Consider the following 27,933-nt stretch of genomic DNA (forward strand, 5'->3'; position numbering starts at 1 on the left):
CTACAAGTGAATTGTGCGCAGTGTGAAAAAATATTTCCTTTTTCACTTTTCAATTTCAGTGAACACCCCCTTTGTTCTTGTGTTTGGAGAAAAGGTGAACAGATGGTCCCAATCAACATTCTAAATACAATTTTTATATCTTTGTTTCTCTTATTCATCTCCTCTCCAAAGTACACAGTTCCAGTCTTTTCAATCTCCCTTCGTATGAGTTTTCCCATGCCTCTAATGATTCTCCCTGCCCATATCTGAAGCCCTCCCTTTCTGACAGATACTGAAGATTGAAAGTACTGAATCAGGGTGACTAGAACTGAATACAGCTATCCTGGTAAGGGCTCACTTTTGATTTACATAATAGTATTGTAATATATACAGTATTATCCTTTATCCCATTTTGCTTTTTCAGCTGCTACTGCACATTGAGTAGAGATTTTTCACTGAACAGTCTGCCGTGAAGACTTGGTCTTTTTCTTGAGTTGCTGCAACTAATTTAGCATCCATTAAGGTGCATGAGCAGTTCAGATTGTTCTTTCTTATCTTAATTATTTTACAGTTGTCAACATTAAATTTCATCTGCCACCATGTTGCCAATTCACAAGCTTGGATACATCCTGTGAAATTACTCTGTCTTGTCTAGTCTTGACTAACCTAAATTTTGTTTTACCTGCAAATGTTGCCACCATCTGCAAATCATTTATAAATATACTAAACAAGACCGGATCTACTTTGGAACCTTTTGGCACCTCACTGTTAACCTTTTACCATAATGAAAATTTACCATCCACTCCTACTCTCTTTTAGTCAGTTTCTGTTCCAGGACAGTACTTGGTGCCTCTCATACCATGACTACTTAGGTTCTTTAGTAGACTCTTGTGTGGGATTTTATTGAAGACTTTTAGAAAGTCCAAATAAATGTCACCTAGTTCTCTTTTATCTACTATTTTACTGACATAGTCAAAGAATTCTAATAAAGAACTGATGCATAGCTTCTGCAAAGGAAAGTTATCTTCAAAAGCATTCGCTCTGACTGAGGACTGCTAAATAAAATAAATGTAGAGTGTCTATAGGCCAAGGCACTTTTGAGATATGACATTGCTAAAAAGCATCAGAAGACTTCAAAAACACACTCTCATTTTTCAGACACTCATATCCCCAAAATACCTTGTTCAATTAGTCAAAAATTGCCAAAAGCAACACAAAATTCTCTGGAAGGAGACACACAAAACAGAAATAACCAGGCCTCTTTCCAAAACAGGGTTTACTGTCTCATCATTTGAGAGAAAAATTTTAGAACTGGGCTCTGCCTCAGAATTCCTAGTCCAAAAGACTTCCTCATACCTAACCACAGACGGCACAAGCAGATCAGCTTTATAGAGAATCTATATAACCATCCCCCTGCTGAGAACTGGTATGGGGACCTCTGTTGTGCATCCAGGTAGAGTCCAGGCACAGTTTGCCAGCAGAAAAATTGATTTAAAGTTAAAACACTTCCCAATGGTCCACATTTACACACAGGACATGAAAAGTCTAGAGGGGAAAGTCCATAGAGTCTGTTACATTGCCAGGTAAGCAGCCACAAACTAAGCAGTGCAGGAATGTCATGACTAGATCCAATTCCATACATAACACATTACTTCAAATATTTGCAATGACTTGTGACTAAAAACTGTTTCATGGAATTCAACCAAACTTTACATTAACATTCTCCTTTACCTTCAGAGTAAGTTTGGTAATTTTGAGGCCAAATTACTTTTCCAAGCCTAGGTTCCAGGGGTGCTAAAATTAGGCTTTTTAAATAAAAGCTGGTTCCAACCTTAACAACATAGCAGCCACCACTCATCTATAATAAAATTTTGGGAGCAGAAAGGAAGTCTCTCTCTGAAAGACTTTTGCTGTTGGACAGCAATGAATGACAGCCAACTTACTGAAAGATTTATATACGTACATGTGTGTTAAAGAACCTTAGTTTTCCAACTATTCCGGGGCAGCAAATAGACTAGTTAGGCATAGAACACATGCTGTAATAAAAGGAAACAATTTTATTCAGAAAGCAAATGTGCTCTCATCTTACCTATAAAGATCTTTGATCAATCCCTCCTTCCAGCGAGAACAAAGATTGTTAAGGACCCGCTCATGCTGGCCAAACAAACAAATGTAGTTGGAGACAGGGAAGGGCTCCTTTGAAAGGCAGGTAATGGTTTCTACCATACTGTATTGGTTGACATGTATCCTGAAGTAATTCCCCTTTGTTGCATCCCCTGTTATGATTTCCATCCCCTGGAACAAAAATAGTATAACTATTAAGAAAACTATTTAGACTGAGGGGATTTTCAAATTTTCAATAGTATCAGCTAAAACTGATGATACACTTCCTGATTGTTACACTAGTTCTTTCTGAAACTAAGAAGATTTTAGTAGCAAATAGCAGCTATAGGAAATGTAGTTTATAAAGCAAGGCACCTTAGTAAGGCTGATGGCACAATCATAGAAATGTAGGACTGGAAGGGATCTTGAGAGGGCATCTAGTCCAACCTCGTGATCTGAGGCAAGACCATTTCTGACAGATGTTTGTGTAATTTATTCTTAAAAACTTCTGACAGGGATTCCCTTTGAAGCCTATTCCAGTCCTGAACTATTCTTATAATTAGAAAGTTTTTCCCTAATATCTAATTTAAATTTCCCTTACTGAAGCATCAGTCCACTACTTCTTGTTCTACCTTCAGTGGACATGGAGAACAATTGTTCACTATCCTCTTTATAACAGCCCTTAACATATCTGGAGACTTATCAGATCTCCCCACCACCTTCTTTTCTCAAGACTGAACATGCCCAGGTTTTGTAACCTTTCCTCATTGGTCAGGTTTTCTGAACCTTTGATCATTTTTGTTTCCCTCCACACTCTCTCCAGTGTGTGAACATCCTTCTTAAAGTGTGGAGACTAGACCTGGATACCATGCTGCAGCTGAGGACTCACCAGTGTCAAGCAGCGTGGGAGAACTATCTCCCATGTCTTACATGCGACACTCCTGTTAGTACACCCCAGAAAAATATTAGCCTTTTTGCAACTGGATCACATTGTTCATTGTTCATATTCAGTCTGAGATCCCCTCTAACCCCCAGACCCTTTTTCAGCAGTACTATTGCCTAGCCTGTTATTCCCTATTTTGTAGTTGTGCATTTGATTTTTCTTTCCTGAGTGTAGTACTTTGCACCTGGCTTTACTGAATTTTATCTTGTTGACTCAGACCAATTCTCCAAATCATCAAGGTTATTTTGAATTCTAATCCTGTCCTCCAAAGTGCTAGGAACCCCTCCCAGCATGGTGTCAGCCATATATTTTATAAGCACTCTTTCTAATCCATTATCCATGTCATTAAAAAATATTGACTGTATTGGACCTCAAGACAGGCCACTGCAAGACCCTGCTAGACACGTCCCTCCAGATTGACAGCACCCATTGATAACTACTCTTTGAGTATGGTCTTTTGATCAGTTATGCATCCACCTTATAATAATTTCATCTAGACCACATTTCCTTAATTTGCTTATGAGAAAGTCATGTGGGAATGAGTCAAACATCAAGATATATCATGTCTACAGCTTCCCACCTATCCACTAGGCCAGTATCCCTATCAAAGAAGGGAATCAGGCTGGTTTGGCATGATTTGTTTTTGACAAATCCATGTTGGCTATTACTTATACCCTATTATCCCCTAAGTGCTTACAAACTGATTGTTTAATAATTTGTTCCAGTAACTTTCCATTTATTAAAGTTAGTCTATAATTCCCCGGGCTCTCTTTGTTCTTTGTTGCTATTATATTTGCCCTTCTCCAGTTCTCTGGGATCTCAACCATTCTCCATAAGTTCTCAAAGATAATCCAAAATTGCTTCAGCTAGTTCCTTAAGTATCCTAAGATCAATGTCATTAGGCCCTGTTGACTTGAATACCTCTAACCTATCTAAATGTTCTTTAGCCTGTTCTTTCCCTATTTAGGCTCTTGTTCTTTCCCCCTTGTTAATGACTTGTGTTGAATATTTGGTCACTATTAATCTTTTTAGTGAAGACTGAAGCAAAATAGGCATTAAACAAAGTAGCCTGCTTGATATCAGTTATTAGCTCTCCTTCCCCACTAAGCAGAGCACTTATACTTTCCTTCATCTTTCTCTTGCTCCTAATGTATTAATAGAATGTCACCTTACTGCCTTTTATATGCCTCTTGCTAGCTGTGCCTGAGGCCTTCTGATTTTGTGAATTAGCCTTTTTGATTTTGTCCCTGCTATTTCTTTGTACTCCTCTTCAGCAATCTGTCCATGTTTTCACTTTTGTAGGAGTCCCTTTTGATTTTCAGGTCTTTAAAGACTTCCTGATGGAGCCACGTTGGCTTCTTACTACTCGTCCTATCTTTCCTTTGCATCAGGATAGCTTGCTGTTGCATGTTTAATATTGTCACTTTGAGAAACTACCAGCTCTTCTGAACTCCTTTCTCCTTTAGATTTTCTTCCCATGGGACCTCACCTACCAGGTCTCTGAATTTGTTAAAATCTGCTTTTTGATGCCAATTGTCCTTAATCTGCTCCACTCACTTCTTCCTTTCCTTAATATCATGAAATCTATAATTTCATGCTCACTTTCACCCACAGTGCCTTCAACTTTTCAGACTCACAACCATTTCCTCCCTGTTAGTCAGAATGAAGTGTAAAAATGGCCATTTGCCTTCTGTGGCACCCCTTTGAAGTCAATGGGGACCTGTATGGGTAAAGACGTCTGCCTGCATGCTATCAATTGGAAGATCCGGAATTAAGCTCTTATTTACTTTTAATATCAAAGGCAGCTTACAGTAACAAGGGATAGTAAAATAGTAATAATAATAAATAGTAGTAGTAGTAGTAGTAGTAAAACTACTATTATGATGCAAAAATAGCCAAGTCAGTAACCAGACAGAAATAAAAGGAAGCTCATTTAGCATTGCTAACAGTATAAGAAAAGACACAAAGTCCAGTATTTTAGCATAATTAAATTGCACAAAAATTTAGTGAATTACAAAAGAATGTAAAGTTTAAAAGAGGTGCATTGAGCAAATTTCTCTTAACCAAGCGTTTTGGTTTTCTGCAGCGATTTTGTTGAGCTCGATATAGGATTTATTTATTTATTTATTTTTTTGCTGAAGTTGTTTGGAATTGCTATTACCCAAAGATGACAGTGACCTCATATAAATATTAAACCACATTAGTAAATATTCTCTTTGGTAAATCACCGTTTATTATTACTTTGACATAGTTGTACTAACTTTAGAAATGCATATTACACTTTTAGCCAACCCAGTCTATAGGGTTAAACTGTATGAGACTTTAGTCGTGACAAACTGCAAGAGCAGTTATCTATTCATGCAATTGTTTTACAACATTCATCCATTCAGGTGATACATCTCTCTAGCTTTTTCTATAACCTCCATCACTGCAGTACTAGAGCACCTCCTAAAATTACAGAGTCAAATCCTCAACTTGTGTAAATCAACATAGTTCTGTGGAAAATAATGATGCTACATAGATTTACACCAGTTGAGGATCTGGCCCAAAAAGCGTACAAATGAAAGTGTACTTATTGAACTCACTTTTCCTTCTAGTCAGCAGAGGATGCTTATTATTTCTAGTTTGTTTGAATTTTGTGAGAACTAAGCCCACAGAGCAGCCTTTTAAACTGTCAAGAGGTAGTGTGGTCTAGTGGATATAGCACTATACTGGGACTAAAACCTGGTTCTACTCCCATTTCTACCATAAACATGCCATGTGACTTTGGAGAAATCATTTCCACACTCTCTTTCAGAGATGTAGTCTGTTTAATCTATTTAAATGGTAAATTCGTCATAGCAGGGACTGTCTCTTACTCTAGCACTATGAGACCCCAATCCTCACTGGGGACTCTAGCTTTACTGCAACACCACTACAACTGAACTACTAATTGTGTTGGATGTTAATTCTGGTGTGACTGTGCTTGCTTTCATTTAGCCAGAATCAATCAGCTACCGAATGGACAAAAGATAATCGTCCATTTTAAACCTCATATTTCAGTGTTGTGGCCAAATATATTTTGAGCTGTGCTCATGTTCTAGTTTTGTAAAATTAGTTGCTAGGTTACAGCAAGCTCTGTTACTCCCGCAGCACTCTGCTAATACATTTTGCTGGTTTTTTTCATTTCTTTCTATAGTATATTCTTTGATGTGCATGAAGTGTTTGGAATGTTTTAAAAGATGTTCTCTTTTAAGAGGACTGTGAACAAGTCAAAAGGTGCAGTGAAAGAGTTCTAATAATGCTTTTGGTATTTAGAGTAGAAGAGAGACTCTTTGTCAGGCCTCCCCCAAAAGGGCTGTTGTAAGGTTCCTTCTGGATCCATCACACAGAACCCAAAAAAGAGTGGGGGACCAATGATTTGATCTTTCATAGCTTCTTCTAAGTCTATATCCTCTCCCCTACTTTAAACTCTCTGTTCTCACTAAGGATCTCTGAACTTAGGGAACCAAAAATCCTCAAAGCTATGGGAGTTCTGTTGGCTTCATGCCACGAGTGAAGGTCTTGCACAGATGGTATCTTAGAGCAGTGGTCTTAGGGTGACCAGACAGCAAGTATGAAAAATTGGGACAGAGGGTGGGGGGTAATAGGAGCCTATATAAGAGAGACCCCAAAATTGGGACTGTCCCTATAAAATCTGTTCACCCTAAATGGTCTCCAAACTTTTTTGAGCACGCGCCCCCTGCCGCGCCAAAGCAAAAAAGATGCTTGGATTCCCGCCCAAACTGCCCAAACTAACAATCAAAAAAGTGCTCCTCCTGCTGTGCAACACCAAGGATCCTCTTTCGCACCCCACTTTGGAGACCACTGTCTTACAGAATCAGTACTTTTAGGTTGTTTGTGTGTATGCTGTATGTGTGGTATACCTGTGAATTTAAGTTTCTGGTAAATGAAGAGCTGAAAATGCCTTAAAGACACTGGTAATAAAGAATCACAGTTCATGGATCTATTGATAAAATCCCTGATTCAGGAAAGCTTTTATGCATGTACTTAAGTCCGTCACTATTCAGGACATTACTCAGGCGCAAGGTACTTAAGTACTGTCCTAAATAAGAATGTGTTCCTGAATCAAGGGCAAAGCAAAGAAAAATTCAATACTACTACTTACATAATTAGGTTGTGTAATTTGTACATCCAAGCGTGTAGGGATTCCTGGTTTGAAAATATGCAAGTAATTATAACCTCCGGGTAGAACACCCCCTGCCACAGAAAAAACAGCTAAGATTAATATATTTGTTAATGTTGTAAATCACAATTTATTTATTCAGCCATAAAACAAAACAAAACAGAGTTCCCCCCAAGTCATGTTATTTACTAAAGAATTCTTCAGAGAAAAGAAAATGTTGCTTTTTGATGGCATTCATATTGTATATGTTTTTGTATTTTTGTGTATTTCAGTGCAATAGTCACATTGGGCCAGATTCTGATCACAGTTATATTGGTGTTAACATGGAATATAGCTACTGATTTCAGTGAATTATTCCAGATTTACAATCGTGTAAATGACGACATAATCTGGTAGATTATTAGCAAAGAATATATTCTTTATATTTCTTTTGTTAACTGTAAGATGTAATATGCAACTCAAGACAAACTAGGGATGGTGAATCTCAACGGACATATTTTCAAAGATCCATGCAGCATGTAACTCTTGCAAAGAACATACACACTTATGCACAAATATATATCAACAAAGCAATGGATTTGTGCATATATATTGCAATATCCTGTCCCTTTAAACGTTTGGACACACTGCACTTCCCTCTTCCCAGTGGCCTCACTTTTCTGTTGGTTTTAGTTTTGCTGCCAGAATGTTAAAGCTACCATCATAGCTGACAGCTGTGTTTCTATCAGCGCCTTCCGTGTCTATCTCCTTCTCTGCTGGGTCCAAATGTAACGTATTGGTTATGAGGACTTTCTATCCCACAAGTGTCCAGTGCCCCCATTTCCTTAACAAGAAGTAGTAGTAGTAAACAGAAAATATTTTAAGAAAGGAAAACACTTCCGCTAGAAACAAGGTGGCAGACTGCTGCTGCATTTTGCTTCAGGCATAACTGGAACCAGCCAGCTAAAGAGGAGGAAGTAGGCAATTAGAAGTAGAACAAAGGAAGAGGTTTCTGCCATTGCTGCTGAGCTGCCAGAATTGTTCAAACAGAACAGTGATGGGTATGGTTGCCAACCCTCCAGGATTGGCCTAGAGTCTCTGGGAATTAAAGATTAATCTTTAATTTAAGATTATGTCATGTGATGAAATCTCCAGGAATACATCCAAACAAAACTGGCAACCCTAGCGATGGGGAAACAAGCAGCCATTTTGGTGAACCATGTGCAAGCAGGCAGGGAGACAGCTTTATCCTGCACTGAGGACTTCAGTCAGCAGAGGGTGCCGAATTGCAGCCAAAGGAAGAATTCTGCATTCTGCAGTGTAGGCACTTGGCAAGCAGAGGGTGATCAAGTACGAACAGCACTCTCCTCAACCCAAAGAAACTTCCAACAAAGTTTTTTTTATCTCAGTTTGATGCATTGGTTACCCATTACAAAGAAAGTGCTAATGATGATATGCTCTCTCTTGTGAAGGGTATGGTAGTAAAAGGTACAGTGTTGGAACATAAGAATCCCCCAGTTTACACAGCTCGTGTCAGGTTCAGAATCACTTCAAGCTCTGGTTTTAGAAGCTCTTCACAAAGATCATTGTGGCACTGTTTGGATGAAGACAATAGCCCAGAGTCATGTCTGCTGGCCAGGGATCAACAAAGACGTTGAGAGGATGATCAAGTGCTATACTAGGTGCTAGCAAATTCAGCATGATCCTAGCCCAGTTCATCTATATCCTTGGTCTTGGCTTCAGAATCCTTGGACACGTATTCACATGGACTTTGCTGGACCATGAGAAGGTTACACACTTTTGGTTGTAGTTGATGCCCATTTGAAATGGCCATAAATTTTCAGAATGACTTCTACTACAGCTACCAAGACCACTGGACACCTTTGTACTTTGTTTAATCATTTTGGTTTATTGTTACAGTTGGTGAGTGACAATTGACCTCAACTGTGTTCTGGAGAATTTCAGAGGTCCCTAGCTTCAAATGGAATTATCACATAGACTCTTTATTCCATACCATCCTGCTACAAATGGACTAGCAGAACATTTTGTACAGACACTTAACCATGCCTTAAGAGCTAACAAGTGTATTTTGAGTCATCAGCAGAAATTGGACAATTTCTTACTTGTCTACAGAAATGCACCACATGCCACCATCCAGGAGTCACCTGCAACTCTTTTCTTGAAGCGATATTTGCGTACCTGTTGGGACCTGCAATGTCCTGATGGTGCCTCCTGTGCAGCCAAATCCCAAGCTATGCATAATGATCAATGATGTAAGACTTGTCATAATTCTTTTGAAACAGGAGACTTAATGTGAACTTGCAACTATGGTTGTGGAATGAAATGGGTACCTGGATATCTTGTAAAATGGATGGGATTTGTTTTGTTTGTGGTGAAACTATCCCGTTGTACTCTATAGATTGACATATAGATCAGTTGCAGTCTCAGCAAGTACCAAAATCCGGGGATGTTCCAGTAGGACTTTCTGCTCCTTTGACTGAAACCTCTCCAGTTAAAACTACTAATTTTGATGGTGTGGTGGAAGAAACTTTGGTATCTGGTCTAGCTGATTCCTTACCAGATCCAACTGATTCCTTATCAACTGTTCCTGTTGTTCAGCACACTGCCGCACCACCATCACCACATTATCACAAAAGAGTGTGAACACCAGTTGTGCACCTGAACTTATAAATTATTTAGTTAGGGAGTTGCTATTCCAGGACAGAATAATCCCTTGCAATTTAAGAGTCTGCGGTACTCTACCTGTAACCTTTAATTAGGTTATAAAGTGTTTTTTGTTAGCCATGTAAATGATAATGTATATATTTTTGTGAAGTTTTTTGAAGGAGGGTGGAAGAATGTGATGTCCTGTCCCTTTAAACATTTGGGTGCTCTGCAGTCCCTCTGCCCCAGTGAAAAGCCTCACTTACGTGTTGGTTTCAGTTTTGCTGCCAGGACAATAAAGCTACCACCACAGCAGACAGCTGTTTTTCTATCTGTTCCCTCTGTGACTCTCTCTTCCTCTGCCGGTCCAAATATAACACACATCAGACATACTACATGTGCAAATAGATCAGAGGGAACATTGCACTTGCAATTACCCCATTTGCACACACGACTGTGATTTTTTATGGGCCCAAAGGCGCAATGGCTGAAATCATGCCTACACATAGATAGGGCCAACACAGGGTCTGTGAATTGGTTAACTCAGACTTGAGGGCTAGTGCTGGCTCTCTGTGTAGAGGTGAATTTCACACAACGTGGTTCATCCATTCAAAGGATTTTGAAAGTTTGGTCCCCAAAATGTCAGATACCCAGTTTGTTTCAGATTAACTTTATTTTGGAAATCTCACAAGACTTAAGCTTTTTTTTTTTTTTTTTAAAACACAATTTCTGTTACCTCCAGGATTTGGCTCAATGTGAAATAACGTGAAAATAGAATTCCTTGGCACATTCTGACACTTCTGTTTTGGGACTAAACCAGGAAGTGCAGAGACACACTAAAATTGAATCTTCTATGTGTTACTAGGAATCATTTACCATTGGATTTTGGCATCAAAACTGATTACTTTGGTGCAAGATTTGAGAAAAAGTTATTTTACTGAACTTGTTGTCTCAGTCCCTAATAAGAACAAGGATAAATCACAGACAGAAAGAAACTGAGTTTTTTCACAAGTTTGTTGCTGACAATTAGATCATTAATATGAAATTCTCAGAAAATTCAATTGGTCAAAGGTGTAAACTGCAAGGTTGGGAGAGGCAAATCTGAAAGATTTCAAGTACTGTAGGCTAAAAACTAGTATGTATTGTTACAAGCTAATTATAAGTGATCTAATTAGCTGCACTACATGTTCTCATCAAACAGTGTTAAGCTAGACACACCTTGTCATCAAGAAGTGAGTCTAAAGATAGAGATGAAGAATGAACAGCAAACAAATGGAACAGAGAACAAGTTTGATGGTAGTGACAAAGTGTGAGGACATGGAGTCTTCCTTCACTAATATGGTTAAGTATAAATAAAGTAACATTATATCTACTGCAGGTGCCCATCAGCTCAGGTGTACAACATAAAGTTTACTACAGTTCAACAATTTGTTACTTAATATTTACTTATATAAAAAATTCCAACAATACTAATATAATTCATGCCATACTATCACATTTTGTGCTACAGAAGAAAGTAATGAAGAAAACATAGAAGTGTAACCAACTGAAGAATTTGCTTTGACACACCTTGAATTTTACATCCCTTGTACATAGGGATGAGTCTATCCAGATCTTCTGGTGGCTCAGAAACTGGCTCAAGAGTTGGATCAAAGAGATTCAGCATAGCTGCAGCTAGCTGGAAACCAATCTCTTTCGAACTGAAATTGCTGTGTGTCCATTCATTTGCATAATATATATTGGAGAACTTGGTTAAAGGACCTGCCGCTCTGATAGTAACATCATTAGTATGGAAGTTGGCATCAATCACAAGTCTTCCATCATAAACAAGGCACGCGTCATTAATCGCCTTGAAGGTTTCATAATCCACTCCCTTGTTGGAAAAGTTAAAGAATGCCTAAAAAGATGTAATAAGTGTAGGTCATACTACATTAGTCATTGTCTAATACAATAAATGAGGTTGTGTGACTGATTATTTAATGTGATTTATTTTACAAACTACAACACAAAATAAAACATGACTTTGTATACTCTGATGTGGCCTATTGACCAAATTTTGAGATTAATTAAAAGGGACCCAAAGAGCTGAGATTTATTGAGCTAAGAGTATTCATAATTTCCTACTTTCTGGTTAACTAGATGTACTATATTTTAATAGCTATATATTATTTAGTACTTAAAATATGTACTTGAGTTCAGGATATTTAATCTTTGTCATTACAAGTATATGATAAAGAACACAAGGCTTTACAAAATTCTCCTCCCGCCCCCCGCAACATATAAGCCAAACTGAAAAACAATGTACTTGAAAATAACACAATTTCATGTCTTTGAAAGGGTATTTGTGCATTACATATATTTTTGTATGCTAAAACTATAATATTTATGAGAAACGATAACTATCATGTTTGCCAGATTAGTTTTTATACTTTGTAGATCTAATGGTATTCTATTTTTCAACTAACAAATGTTTGGCATAATTTTAAACATTTATTAGTACATGAAGACAAATGAATGATAAAATATAAACAAGTCAAGTAAAAGATTATTGCATAAGAATTATGAGATGCTAGGTTTCTATTTAAAATTTTCTTGCTTATACACCATGTGTTCTTTCTTCAACAAGGTTTGCATCTCTTTCTAACTTAACATTTTTTTAATTATTATTTACAACACAAAAACAAGAGGGACATTCAATGGAAAAAACAGTTATCCACCTTTCATAACTGTTGTTCTTTGTGATGTGTTGCTCATGTTCATTCCATTCTAGGTGGGTGCGCGGTCACGTGCACAGTTGTTGGAGATTTTTGCCTTAGCAGAATCGGTAGGTTTGGCTGTGGCACCCTCTGGAGTGCTGCACTCGTGTCAGTATATTAGGCACTGCCAGCCCTATACCCTCTCAGTTTCTTCTTGCCAGCAACTCCGACAGAGGGGCAGGAAGGCAGGTAATGGAATGGACATGAGCAACACATCTTGAAGAACAATAGTTACAAAAAGTAGATAACTGTTTTTTCTTCTTCGAGTGCTTGATCATGTCGATTCTATTCTAGGTGACTCACAAGCAGTATTTCTGAGGTGGGCTCAGAGATCATGGCCATGCAGCTTGCAACACTGCTCTACCAAGGCCAGCATTGTCTTGGGTCTGCTGGCTAAGTGCATATTGATGTTTCGCTGGGCCAGGTTGCACAGGTGAGCAGGAGGAGAAAGGGCGGCGATGACTAAAACTCATGTCTCTGTTTCTTCTCCTAGCAGATCCCTGCCAGAGCTGCCAAGGCCTTAGAGGCAGGGATGGTTGGAACTGCTTTCTTGTCAACTGTGGCATATGCAGACCCAGTGAGTGGAGGGTGGCCTGAGTGTCCTTCAGTCTGTGCAGCTTCGCATCCATATGTGCTGCAAAGAGTTGGTTCCCATCAAACGGGAGGTCCTGGATGGAGGACTGCATCTCCTGGGACAGGCCTGTGGTTTGAAGCCAGGAACTGCGCCTCATGACCACTGCCAATGTGATCACCCTGGCAGCCAAATCAGCTGCAATCCAGGCCATTTGGAGGGAGCATCTTGCTGCTGATGTATCCTCCTCAACTAGGGCCCCAAATTCTTAGGCTGAATCCTGGGGCTGGGAATCTTTGAATTTATGGAGGGAGTCCCGTAAGTTGAAATTGTATCTCCCCATTAAAGCCTGGTAGTTTGGCATCCTGAATTGAAGGCTGGCCGTTGAATAAATCTCTTTCAAAAAGGTCCAGCCTCTTGGCCTCTTTATTTTGAGGGGGAAGGGGTAGAACTGGTTTGCCCTTCTCTGTCTTTCTCATTGGCTGCCGAAATGACCAGCAAGCCTGGAGGGGGGTGGGTGTGCAAGTGTTCGAAACCCTCAGCTGGGACGAAATACTTCTTTTCAGCCTTCTTGGAGGTGGGATGGGAGACGGGGTTTGCCAGAGGGCTTTGGCTATTTTCAAGGCCCCCTTGTGCGCTGACAGTGCAACATGTGCGGGGGCAGATGCCGAAAGCACATTAAACAAGGTGTCCAACTGCTCTCTCATTTCATCCATCTCCAGGCCCAAGTTTGTGACCACCTTTTGAAGCAGAATCTGGTGCTCCTTAAAGTTGTCTGGCATTCTGGCATGAAAGGCTCCCACAACCACCTCATCTGGAGATGAGGACAGACGACTGGACCACTGCAGGAGGCCCAGGGACATCATCATCAGGGGGGAAGGAGGTTTTGGAGTGGGCACTTGCTTCTCCACTCCAGCGTCCGATTGTGCTTTGCAATGAAGAATGATGTGAAAGGGGCATCGGCGTAACCAACATACCCCACGCCCTCCAATAGGGCCACTGCACCAACCACTGGCCTTGCTGCCAGGATGGCATTGCTGTGGTTGATGTGGCCTCAGGTGCCAATTTGCACCTGTGCTGCTTTGGAAAGGGGTTGAACTCCCTTTCTGTGCCAGAGGAATTCCCTTCTGGTGACCACGGTGGGGATGTTGATGCCTGAGTCTGATGGCTAACTGTCGCCGTGGGTGACATAGTGATACAGCCGTGTTGCTAAAAGCTGCATTGTGTAGACATAACTTACTAACTACACTAGTTAACAGGTACTTACTAACTAACTACAGTGAACGAACTGTTTACAAGACACTTAGAGTTGGAAGAAAGGAGAGAACTGCTAACCACTTGCTAGGCAAGGGAAAGGCCTCCAACCAACTGAGAGGCCGTAGGGCCAGGAGTGCCTAATATACCGATGCATGAGTGCAGTGCTCCCAAGGGCGCCACAGCTGACCCTACGGATACCATTAAGGCAAAAGTCTCTGACGACTGTGCACATGGGCGTGCACACATCTAGAATGGAATTGACATGAGCAAGCAGTTGAAGAATAAAAAGTAAATTCAAAACTGATAAAAGGAAACGTTATCACACCATGTCTACTTAGACTGTGGAACTCATTGCCACTGGAAGCAGTTGAGGCCAATAATTTAGCAAGATTGATAAAGGTATTAGACATTTATATGTATAGCAAGAATATCCAGATAATTATAATGAAAATTTTGGAAGGGTTATTAAACCTCATGCTTCAGGGCTTAAGCAAATCTCTAATAATTAGGGATCAGAATGAGACCTACGAGGGGTGTCAGATTATCCCACATCTGCCAACTGTGGGATTCTTGCTCCTTCCTCTGAAGCATCTGGTGGAATATATATATATCTGGTGTCAAGCTGCAGGATATTTCTAATCAGCAGTCCCACTGGGCCAATTGCCCGCGGGGCCCTGCAGAGGATTCCAAGGGTATAAAAAGGATGTGTGTGACCCCATCTGCCCTTCAGTTCCTTCCCTACTTATGGAATTCTTTATCTGAGACTGTAAAGAAAGGGGAGGGTGGGCAGGTAGTATGAATATTCAGAGAACACTCTCGAAGAACAAGTTAATGGTAAGCAACCTCTCTTTCTTCTTCAAATGCCCTCTGCATATGCCCACTTGTGGGAAATTAGCAAGCAGTTCAGCTCCCTAGAAAAGTGGGCTGAGGCGTTCTAGGCAAACGAGGACTATAAAACTACCAAAACTAGCATCAGCTGCAGATGGCAGTCCAAGAGTGTATTGGAAGAGGCCACTGTTTCACACTCCCACATCAGATGTAGTGAGGAACATTCCCCTGCTTCGCCATGTACATTTATGGCTTCAAGCAAGAACTTTACAAATTCTACAAAAAACAGGAGAACTGCAATGGACGCTGTCTTCAAATTAGTTGAAAACTTTTGATACATCTGGGTGAATGAACACATGGCATATCTTAATAGGGATGTAAAAGAAATACAGACAGATAAAAGGCCTATTCAAGGTAGAAATGGAAATGACTTGAGACAGAAAATGAGGATTTGAGGGTACCAACTGTTACAATAACATTTCACATAGGGACTACAGTTTACAGATAACTGGGTCATGTGGTTTGTGTCTCAGTAAGTCTGGGCAGTAGGGAAAAATCCTTTCCTCAAGCATATGGTGCGAACGATACTCTGACAACTAGCAGACCAAGAGCTTTGAGACACAAGTGCGTGCCTGGGGCAGCAAGCCATGGAGGGCGCGCTGCCAGTCGCCATGAGGATGGCAGGCAGGTTGCCTTTGGCGGCATGCCTGCGGAGGGTCCGCTGGTCCCGCGGCTTTGGCAGACCTCCCGTAGGCGTGCCGCCGAATCTGCGGGACTGGGGACCTCCCGCAGGCAAGCCGCCGAAGGCAGCGTGCCTGCCGTGCTTGGGGCGGCAAAATACCTAGACACTGGCACAAGAGGACATATCTCCTGGGCAGAAAAATGTATTCATCCACCTTGGGCTACTCACAACATAAGAATCCTGCCACAAAGAACTCTGGAGTCAGTTGGAGTCTGCAGCCATGAAGGTAAAGCAGCTGCCTCAAGTAACCCCTGTGGTAGATGGAGCAATCCTTCCAAAATCTAGGATATTGCCAAGTGAGTGAGGACTGTTGACCCAAGCATGTGAGGGTAGAAACTGAAATCACAACCCATGCAATCTGGATGAACTCATATCACAGTTCTGAATGTTTCAAGTGCAATAGATTGTTTGGTCAAAAACTACTTTTTTGATACAAAAAAGAAAAACCACAGTAGACATCTGAAAAATGCTCTCATCAATCACGTCAGCAATCTAGATGTCAGAGTGTTCACCCAACATGATTCAGGATCACTGGAAATCTGGATCAGGCCTTAAATGCAGACAAATTATAAGTAGGCTTGGAAGGGTTAGATTTTATCAGTAAATGTCGATAAACATCAATTTCATCATACACACACAAACTGACAAAAAATTTCCATCAATAATCAAAATTTACAGATAGGCAAAGTAAGAAAAATTTTGCTAGAGACTTATTAGAGTTTAAAGCTAAACATTTTGCACTGATGTTGATAGTCTGTGTATTAACAGTTAAAAAGCTTTATCCTTTTTAATCTCAGTCTCGACTGTCATTAAATAGTTATTGTCTGACTCCAAATCCCATTGTCTGACTTCCCATAATGCCCCACAACTGTGAAATTTTAAGTGATAAAAATCAGCAAAAAAATGCTTAACCCATAATTTTGCACAACCGTGAAAATTTAAATTGATAAAAATAGCAAAAAATGCTTAAAAATAAGCATTGACATTATCCATCACAATTATTTAAACAAATCAAATGCTGCCAAGTCTAATAAGTGAGGACAAGAAACAGATTCAAAAAGGCGTGGAAGAGGCTGAGTGAAACAAGGATTGATCAATAATAAGAATAAGCAGCTACAGAATTAAGATATGAACACGATTTGATTGTCCCACAGAGTTTTTAACATAGGTGACATGGCAGATGCGAGACTTTGGAAGAATGTTATTGAGGAGAGACTGGTGACTTGGCATTAAGATTTGGAGAAAGCATTCTATCCACATGGGGTGGCATGGAAGACAACATGGAGGCTGCAATGGGAGAGGGAAACGAAGGGGGCATGGAATTTGGCACCCTGGCACAGCAGAGGCACTGCAGAAGGAGATAGATTAGACTTACCAGCTGTGTAATATCTATGGAGAGGGAGCAAGAAAATTGTACGTTCCAGTAGGCTGCCTGCTACCATGCACAACGCTCTATGAGACACTTTGTCCCCTGGTTGGGAAGGCAGAAGGCTAAAATGAGACACTTCTCTGGAGCAGACTTGGCTCCCCAGTGTCTGGGCCTCTCTCACCCAGATGACTGAGTGCAGAGCAGAGCCTTGCCAAACAGAGATGGGGCAGGGCTAGGAGGAGAGGAGACACAGTCCCAGCAACTACAGGAGCACTCTCTGGGGTCAGAAAAGCATGGAGCTGGGAAGTGACCATGGCAGACTCATTGCAGGGGGAGAGCAGGGAAAGGCAATGATGTTGGAGGGACAAACAGAAAGGGAGAGACAAAAGAATAGGTGAGGGGTGAATGATGGAACAATAGGGGCACTTTGAGGGGAGGAAGGGGGAAGAATGAGGGAGTGTGGGGGAGATGGAGGGGATATGAGGGAGTTGGTGACAGAACAGACTAAGGGCTCTGTGTGGGAGGGGAGGAAGGGAGAAGGATAGGTTGAAGGGACGGAGGGATGGCTGGGGTAAGGGAGAGGGAAGGAAGAATGAAGCATTTATAGGGAGGAGGAGGAGAAATTGGACAAGTTGCTAAGAGGAGGAAGGAGGGGCAAGAGGGAATGTTTGGGGAGAGGAAAGGGTTTATAGATTCTAGGGGTAGAGAACTGGGAGGGAACTTTATTGCTGGAGCCTCATGAGAGGGCTTCCGCTCCAACTTGGTGGGCAAACTTACTACACAAATAGGGAATGCATGCAAAGCAAAGACATGTCAAAATAGTCATGTAACTGCCTGTAAGTGCATATCCTGAAACTTAGACTCATACAAGTGGTTCTTAGTCAGACAGACAACTAAGCCAACTGATAGGTAAGTGTTAAAGGCCTGGCCCAAATAGTGCAGTGCTGATATTGTATTTTAATTGCAGTCCTGAATTTAGAGGGCTGATACATATTTCCTCCTGGTAAAGAAAATCTATTTAAAATAGTTAGAATAAGGGTAAGTTAAATTTTATGCATAGCAGTATTAACACTGTGATCTTACAATCTGACTTGAATTCAGTTTCCTAACCAAATTTAGATCACTATAGGTAGGAGTACTGCAAATATTTAAACAACAGAAGTATTTTAAGAATGATTTTGAAAAAATTATAACTATCTGTCATTCAACAGTGAATAGCAATTTGTACGTCTGTTGATTTAAACACTTTAATCCAAATCTGTTTGTAAATCTAAAATGTTTTTATTTGGATTTTTAAAAAAATCCCTCAGATTAATAAATAAATGTTAAATCTTCTAGATACACTGAAATCTAGATAAACCAATCAGACCAAGCTAATCCCTGGTTATGTTTGTGGGCTGGGCAAAAGGAATACAAAGCATATACTTACTGTACATTGCAGTTTAAATGGTCTTGTATTAGTCGTGAAAGAAGCACATGTTATAGGATCTGGGTGGTCACCTTCATTCCACTGTGCCAATATACTGTCATAATAGACATACACATCATTCTTTGACAACGCCTCTTTAACAGCTTTTTCGATTGCGTTGTTGTTAAGGCAAGTTACATTTGAGCTAAGCGGTGGCTGCACAAGATGTATGCGAGAACCATGAATTCCAAGAGATAGGAGGGTTTGTGCTGTGGAGTAAATGTCAATGGTATTCCCATAGACAATGACATTCCCTGGGTGAAAAAGGAAAAAAATTCTAAGACACACAACAACAACTCTATCAGTGTAACTCAGACGATGATAATACAGAATTGCTCTCTTTGACCTTAACGCTCTGATGCGATGAAGCAAACAATGCTACCTAGCAACAGTAACTAAGATAATTTAGTGAAGAATTTGTGTAAAATATCCCACAAAGTAGCAAGTACTTATTACAGAAGTATGACATATATTATGACCCCAGAACTTAAACTATGTTGATTGAAAATCTCTAAAATAAAAATCTTGTAACCTGCCCTTCCTTTCCCCTCTGTCCCTTTCCCCCATTTTGCTTATTTAAAGCATGTATTAGAGAGACAGGATCGAAATCACAACATATGTATTTTCTCTAAAAATGTAGAAATATCACGTTAACAGGAAAACACTTTTTTTTTTTTTAAGTTTTGAAAATTACATAAAAATGGATCTGGATTGTCTCCTCTTGCAGCAAGAGCTGCAGGAGTGGTCTTCAGGGGAAAAATCGTCATGAGGAATCCTTCACAGAGATTTCTTCTCATTGTCCCATCAGTGGGAGAATGGTGGAGGCCTCTTCCCTTGTGAGTAAGTATGTGTGGCCCACCTCCAGACCTGGCAGATCTCTGGAGAGCTGCAAGAGGTCTGGGCAATCGTAGGGAGGTCCTGTGCCTCTGTACCAGCTCTGGCTCCTGGTGCCTATCCCTCTGTCAGCTCTCTGGCAACACAGCTCGATTTGAGCCACGTTAACAGGGGGAACCAATGGGCTGCAGAGGACCTCAGAAGCTCCAGAACCGCAATATAAAGAGAAGGTACTATAGCTTGTGGCTGTAATTTTTCAGGTACGGTCCATAAAACTGGAAGAAGAAGGATGTGCATACCACAGCCCGCCACCCCCAGCATGTGCAGTCTCCACCTCTTCCCTCAGAGTGAGGATTCTGGACACCACAGTGGGGGTTCTTCTGCCTAATATGGGAAGACAAGGAATGGTGTGGCAGAAGAGTCTTGATTCCTCCCTGTGCACACAGAACTGGCCCATGGTTTGGTGTGCAACAAAAATCTGTCAGGAAAACATGTACTTCAAAGGAAATCAGAGGGTTGAAACAGTGCAGCCATTCCAACAAGGCAGTGGTTTTCAACCTTTGTTCATTTGCAGCCCCCTAAAAAATTTTTAAATGGAGGTGCGGACCCCTTTGGAAATCTTACACGTAGTCTGCAGGCCCCCCCAGAGGTCCGCAGACCACAGGTTGAAAACCACTGTTATATGGCAATGACAACTTTTTGTAGATCTCTTATACATAGTCTGCAGACCTCCAGGGGTCCATAGACCACAAGCTGAAAACCACTGCAATAAGGGTTTACATTTGAAATACGCAGAGATGATGGCATTGGCTATATTGGGGTTACATAATTTTGAGAATGGAGTTTGGCCCCATAACTTTATTCTCTATACACAGTTGGCTTGTCTTGCTTTCTGGTAGGATTTATTTTTCTGCATTTCAGTGCATGGGCCAAGGATGCTTTGTTTTCGCATTGAGCACTGTACTGATGTGAGGAGGTGAGTGAATGACTGGAATAGACAATCTCTCTCCTGTACAGTTAACTGGTACATCCATCTTGACATTGACATTTAAGTGTCACTGAAAGCAAGAGAATCCCTACAACCTACATCTTATTATTCCATAGACTAAACTGTTTTTCCTGGAAGCATGTGATGCTGACACTTGCACAGTGCTGTAGTGGAGGCTAAGAAGGTGTTGTTATACAAAGCTCTAGCTCCAAAATGGCTAACGGATAAGAGAAGCCCTTTTGATTGTAATGTTATCTTACATTGTTTAGATTAGTTTCCTAGTTGTAGATGCCAAATAAACATATTTCTTCATAGTTTTATGAGAATGCAAAAGTGTTTCACCATCAATATAGATTCTCATTAGTAGTGGGAAACATTTTTTGCTGATCACGTGAATGATCACTGGGAAAGAACACGTTTATTTGCAATTCTGGGATTATGACAATAAATGACAAGAGACTTCCTTATCTTGCTAAGTTTAACATAGAACATTAATTTCCCCACTAAAGATAATGGGAAATTTTACTTCTGGTGTACATTGTAAAATATTCTTGTTGAGCCATGATAACGCTTATTTTTTTCATCTTTTTTGCCATGACACCTATTTGTTGACCTGAAACAGCAATATTGTGCTAGTATACAAGACTCAGAATAAAAACAACAAGGAGTCCTTGTGGCACCTTACAGACTAACAAATTTGTTAGTCTCTAAGGTGCCACAAGGACTCCTTGTTGTTTTTGCTGATACAGACTAACACAGCTACCACTCTGAAACCAAGACCCAGAATAGGAAATTAAGAAGTGAGAGCGAACCATCTTTTTCACTGTCCAGGCTAAATGCAATGGAAAAAGAAAATAAAGACAACAATGATGAAATGTGATTTGATATTTTCATTTCTAATAAATCTAAAGTGCCCATGCTCCCAGCCCCTTTCCCTGCCCCTGCCCTGCCCTGACTCCACTCCATCCCCGCCCCTGGGCCCATCCCCATTCCAACCCCATCCTCAAAGTCTCCACCCTAACTCTGCCCCCTCCCTGCCTCTATTGGATTCCTTCCCCAAATCGCCATCCTGACTCCTTCTCTTCCCCCAGTGTGCCGCGTTCCCCCTCCTCCCCCATCCGTCCCTGCCCTGCAAATCAGCTGTTTCATGGCACAAGCCCTGAGAGGGAGGGGAGAGAAGCAGGATGCGGCAATGCACTCACGGAGAAGGCAGAGGTGAGCTGAAGCAGGGGGCGGGGTAGGGCCATGGAGAGCTGCCGGTGGGTGCTAAGCACCCACCAATTTTTTTCCATGGGTGCTCCAGCCCCGGAGCTCCCACGGAGTCGGTGCCTATGTACTCTGGGTGATGGGGCTGCGAGCTCCTGCCGGACAGCATGACTGAGAGTCACCAGGTCTAGTGTATTAAATTGCTCCCCGTAGGAACGTGCTACTTACAGAACACCAGGAATGGCAGCCGTAAGTAAGTAGCACATTCCTACAGGGAGCAGTTTAGTATACTACACTCGGGTAGAGAAGGCTGTGGCTCCCCAAACAGCTTGGCCCTTGCCCCCTATCCGACCCCCTCCCACTTCCCGCCCCCTGACTGCCCCCCTCAGAACCTCGGACCCATCCAACCCCCCCTGCTCCCTGTCCCCTGACTGCCCCAACCTCTATTTACACCCCTGTCCCCTGACTGCCCCCCTGGACCCTCTGGCCCTTATCCAATCCCCTCCCCCCCCACTCCCTGCCCCCTTACCATGCCACTCAGAGCACCAGGAACTGGCAGCCGTAAGTAGCACATTCCTACAGGGAGCAATATAATACACCACCCTGGCCCTCCATATATTCAGAACTCTGATGGGGCCCCCAGGCCAAAAAGTTTGCCTACCCCTGCTCTAAGGCATTCAAGCCTGAGAAACCCACGTATCCTAGCAATTTGGTAGGCCAAAATGTTTAGAGGAAAGGTCAGCTGCTGTAATATATATTGGCATTTCTATATATGCAAGATCAGTATTAAGCACTGGGTTACTCAAGAAAAAATAAAAATCTGTTTTATATAGTAACATTAAATGCAATACATCTAATTAAGGAAAACATTGTTCCTTTACTGACCTCTGTTAAATCAACAATTTATGGTTTCTGCTTATTACAATATTAGTGAATTTAGATTACAATGCTTGTACTGTAGGAACTACAGATATTCATTATAGACTAAAATTATGTCCATCAGACAGACAGTAATTCCTCAAGATGTTTTTATTATTTAACTGCATGAAAATGCATCTGTGAGTAAACATAATAATATTCAGCGGAAAAACAGGAATCATAAATAAAGACCATCACAGTATTTATCATTTAATATTACATGCCCGTGTTCCACGACAGAGCATTCTCATCATTTCCTATAAGTGGAAATACAAGATTTCTATGACCCCAGCATGACCCAAATCCTTTCAGCTTGGATAATAAAGACCCAACCATATTAGACAGAGCAACAGAAGCCCTACTCAGTGATTCGTGCACTGGAATTTTAATGCTACAGCATGTCTACAAACATGCTTTTAATAAAGCAGTAAACTGTCTTTACCTAAAGAGGAAAATAATTGATCCATTTTGGACCATTAGAGAAGTTTTGTTCTTTACTTTACAACCATCCCACTTTTTTATTTTCATGGAAAGTGGAGAGGTAATAGCAGATGAATTTCAATTAGTTTCAATTAGAGTTATAATAGGCTACAGTGCATTAGGTTGCTGGATTTTTAATCACAGAAAGAATGTTTACTTACTTTACAGAAAGTATGGTTCTTTGAGATGTTCTGTACATGTGGATCCTACTTATGTAGATGTGGGAAGTGGTAGACGTGGTATACCTTGACTTTAAGTAAAGTTTTTGATACTGTCTTGCATGACCTTCTCATAAACAAACTAGGGAAATTCAACTTAGATGGAGCTACTATAAAGTGGGTGCATAACTGGCTGGAAAACCATTCCTAGACAGTAGTTATCAGTGGTTCACAGTCATGCTGGAAGGACATAACGAGTGGGGTTCTTCCGGGATCAGTTCTGGGTCCAACTCTGTTCAATATCTTCATCAATGATTTAGATAATGGCACAGAGAGTACACTTATAAAGTTTGCAGATGATACCAAGCTGGGATGGGTTGCAAGCGGTTTGGAAGATAGGATTATAATTCAAAATGATGTGGACAAACTGGAGAAACATTCTGAAGTGTGTGTGTGTGTGTGTGTGTGTGTGTGTGTGTGTGTGTGTGTGTGTGTATAGTCTGTCGGTTTGACGATGACGGGTTCATGCTCTCTCTTTTTGTGGATTCTGGAGTGACTCTGAAGTCCAAAGTGTGACACTCATGTTCATGAGTAGATCAGTCAGACAAATTCACTGGTGAGTGCCTTGAGAGCTATAGCAGTAGTATGACACTTCTCCCTTGCAACTAACCATTGATTATTTCTGTCCTCTTAAAAGGCTTGGAAAGCTCTGAGTGTTGTGTGTCGCCAGGCTGAGCTACTTAACGCAGCCTTCTCAAGATTATTTGGTTTACTGTACCAAAGCATATGCTGTGCTTGATGCTGTTCTTGTAGTGCTTTCTGGGGAAGGCCTTGGTTCCAATGTCCTTGTGCCAATTCTCCATAGAAATTTTTTCTCGGGAGTCGATGGTCAGGCATCCTAATGACATTTCCAATCCAGTATACTTGGGATTTTATCAGCATGGCCTCAATGCTTATGGCATTTGACTTTTGGTAATTTTGTCCTGCCAGCAGATCCCCATAATGACGTGCAGAGACCGCATATGGAAGGCCTCTTGCTGTTTGATATGCCATTTGTATGGTGTCCAGGTCTCTTAGCCATAGAGGAAAGATGGGAGCACAAAAGCATTAAAGTTTTATTTTTGTTGAGAAGGTTATGGTGTGTGATTTCAGGACTTTGCTATGCAGCTTTCCTAGTAACTGAGAAGCTTCTGTATCCTGTTTGTGATTCTTTGTCAAGAGATCCATCACTGGAGATGCTGCTGCCGAGATAGGTAAAACTGTCAACTTGCTTTAGTTGGTTTCCACTAATGGATATGCTACGGGATATGGCATGGAGAGTTTTCCAGGCTGATTGTGAGACCAAACAATTTTGATGTTTCAGCGAAGCCATCTACAATGCACTGGAGATCTCCCTCTGTGTGTACTAGCAGGGCACAATCACCCGCAAAGAGTGCTTCTCTTAGTAGTAGTTATTTTTACTTTTGTTTTTGCTTTAAGCCTTGTTAGATTGAAGATGAGCCATCGAGTCTGTATCTGAAGTATATGCCTCTGTTGAGCCCATCTGTAGCATGGTTGAGAACTTGGGTGAAGAAGAGGTTGAACAGTACAGGGGCAATGACACAGCCTTATTTGACTCAGTTTGAAATAGGAAAGGAATCAGTGACATATCCATTAAAAAGTACCTGACCTTTCATCCCCTCATGAAATAAACAAATGATCTTTACCCAAGTTTTGGTGGGCAACCAAATTTGCTGAGGATCATCCATAATCCTTCTCTATTGACTGTAACAAATGCTTTTGTCAGATCAATAAAAATATGATGGTATTTGTAATTGTCAGGTTATGTTCTGCACACTTGATTAGGAGTAGGAGACCACTTTCATTCATTTTTCCCATGCCATTTTTCCCAATGATTTCTTGCCAGTTGTTGTTATCTTTACCTACTCTTGCACTGAAATCTTCTAGGATGATTAGTTTGTCACTTTGTAGTGTTGACTTGATGAGAAAGTCGAGATCAGAGTAGAACTGTTCCTTAGCATCATCAGGCCTTGTCAAGACGGGTGCATACGCACTGATAATGGTAGCAAATCACAACTTATTTAGTGGTAACCGGAGTTTCATGAGTCTTTTGTTAATGCCTATTGGAAAGTCTTCAAGACATTGCAAGAGTTTGGTCTTGATGACAATTCCGACTCCATGGATTCTATCTTTGTGTGGTTCTTTTCCCTTCCAAAAGACGGTGCAACCCCCAGCCAGTTCTGTAACAACAACCCTCATCTGCCAGTCTAGTTTCACTGAGCGCTTCAAATACTAGGCTAGCTCTTTTGAAAGGAGATGATTAAAGTTCTAGAACACATGACCTATGAGGGAAGATTGAAAAACTTTGGTTTGCTTAGTCTGGAAAAGAGAAGACTGAGAGGGGACATAACAGTTTTTAAGTACATAAAAGGTTGTTACAAGAAGGAGGCAGAAAAATTGTTCTTAACCTCTGAAGATAGGACAAGAAGCAATGGGCTTAAATTGAAGCAAGTGTGGTTTAGGCTGGACATTAGGAAAAACTTCCTAACTGTCAGGGTGATTAAGCACTGCAATAAATTGCCTAGGGAGGTTGTGGAATCTCTATCATTGTCTAAGCTGCTCTTAAAAATCTACAAACACCTGTCAGGGATGCTCTATATAATACTTAGTCCTGTCATGAGTGCAGAGGACTGGACGAGATGACCTGTCAAAGTCCCTTCTAGTCCTATGATTCTATGATTTCTACTCCCCAGTACTGGAGCCTGGGATATTTTCATTCGTTGTGTCTACCAGGTGTCGCACATGTGCCATGTATATCCTCACACACACCCCTCCTGAGGGAATAAAGGGCACAGAGACCCCAACCACCAGTCAGTTCCTTCAAACAGCCTTAGGCAGTGAACAACACTGTGTCCCTTCTGTAGTCTGTAGTTAATTTGTTTATAGTTAGTTGTACTTACTGTTTCATTTAGCCATTGGTAGTAAAAAGAAGAGGAGAGAGCAGATCGGAGCAGGGGTTATGACAGGGCCTTGATCTCCTGGCTCCATGTCATGCCCGTCCTATGGGGGGATTATCCCTCTGACAGACATGCTTGACACATGTCTCTACTGTTTAGGTGAAGAACACAGCCCATCACTTAGGTCTTGTCTACACAATGGGGTAATGCGCTCAACATGGATGTGATTTCTAAAGTGTGCCGTGTTGTGCATTAATTGGTCCATACACACCAAAGGTTTCCTGGTGCACTTTAATGTAGCACTTTTTCAAACAGCACTATGTTAAATCACACCGGCAGGGTCTACACAGACCAAAAAGACTTCTTCGCTCCTGGCTCATCCTTCCAGTGCTCCAGTCACTAGAGTCATGATATCGAGCTCAGGAGCAATAAAGAAATAGAAAGAGACTCTACAAAAATCCATCAGAGCAGTCAGGGATTCCTGCTATCTGAGGACTGAGACATTTAGACTCCAAGCTGGCTTCCCAACACCAAGTTCATCCCCACTGCTGGGTAAGAGGACGGGCTCCTCAAAGAAGCCATTGCTGCCAGCACAAGAAAAAGTGGGACCGGAATTCTCAGTGCTGCACCATAGTAAAAAGTCAGCACAGAGATCTTCATCAGTAATGAGGGCTAGCAGTGGAAAGATACATTTATTACACTGCACCGTGGCACCAGGTTCATTGGCACTGTCCCCCATTGCTCCAGAGCGCTCAGCATGATCTATTCTGGCTTCTTCTTTGTTGGCATCCTCATTATTCATTAAATCTGGCTTGGCACCAGTGGTCCTGGCCTCTGAAGATTCTTCAACACAAAGGAAGACAGCAATAGCACCCTCAGTACAGATGCCTCTTCCAAACAATTTCTCAACAGGGAGAGGTTTTATTTGCGGCCTTAGCAGATCTCAAGGTTACTCCAGAGCCTGAGTCACCAATTGTGGAGAATCTGAATCACCTTAAATTTTGGTACCAGCTAAATCACCTCTGCAGAAAGAAACCAGGGTTTCTTGTGGTGAAAATTTCTCTGAGCCAACATGGCAGTACAATTAAGGATGTGAGCCCACTCAAATCCTACAATCCTCTGTTGTGGCTCCAACATTAGTGTTTTTTTCATCCAACAATTCTGATTCCTCTTCAAACTCTGACAAGAGTCCCCCCTACCAATATGGAAGGCATATTGATAATAAAAAAAGAAAAAGAAAATCAGGCAAGGATATAGGAAAGAACATCCTGCTACATCTAAGGATTTTAACACAGGAACAATAGGGGTCTAGTGACGAGGAAATGCCTTTTAATCAGATAGAGCCTTCTGATTCTCTACTGTTCTTCTTCCTCAACTGATGAAATGTTTCACATGTTGTACTAGTATCAGTTTTTCATTGATTCATAGTTTCCAAGGCCAGAAGGGAGCATTGTGATCCTCCAGGCTGACCTCCTGTATAAACACAGGCCATAGGACTTCCCGAAATAAATCCCTAGAGCACATCTTTTAGAAAAACATCCAGCCTCGAATTAAAAATGGCTAGTGAT

At 41.2% G+C, this 27,933-nt stretch overlaps 1 protein-coding gene across 2 annotated transcripts in view; it reads right to left on the reverse strand.

The window, feature by feature from the left end:
- The window catches only part of CFAP61 (cilia and flagella associated protein 61), a 193,042-nt gene that overhangs the window by 37,947 nt on the left and 127,162 nt on the right, over nt 1-27,933 (reverse strand). For both annotated transcript variants that reach the window (XM_050951285.1, XM_050951286.1), the window contains exons 22-25: nt 18,786-19,078; nt 11,403-11,730; nt 7,173-7,264; nt 2,069-2,274 (exon numbers count right to left, since the gene is read on the reverse strand). In XM_050951285.1, coding sequence (XP_050807242.1) covers nt 2,069-2,274; nt 7,173-7,264; nt 11,403-11,730; nt 18,786-19,078 — 919 coding nt within the window. The remainder of the gene's footprint in view (nt 1-2,068; nt 2,275-7,172; nt 7,265-11,402; nt 11,731-18,785; nt 19,079-27,933) is intronic.

Source organism: Gopherus flavomarginatus, chromosome 4 (assembly GCF_025201925.1).
Source record: "Gopherus flavomarginatus isolate rGopFla2 chromosome 4, rGopFla2.mat.asm, whole genome shotgun sequence".
Lineage (NCBI taxonomy): Eukaryota > Metazoa > Chordata > Testudines > Testudinidae > Gopherus > Gopherus flavomarginatus.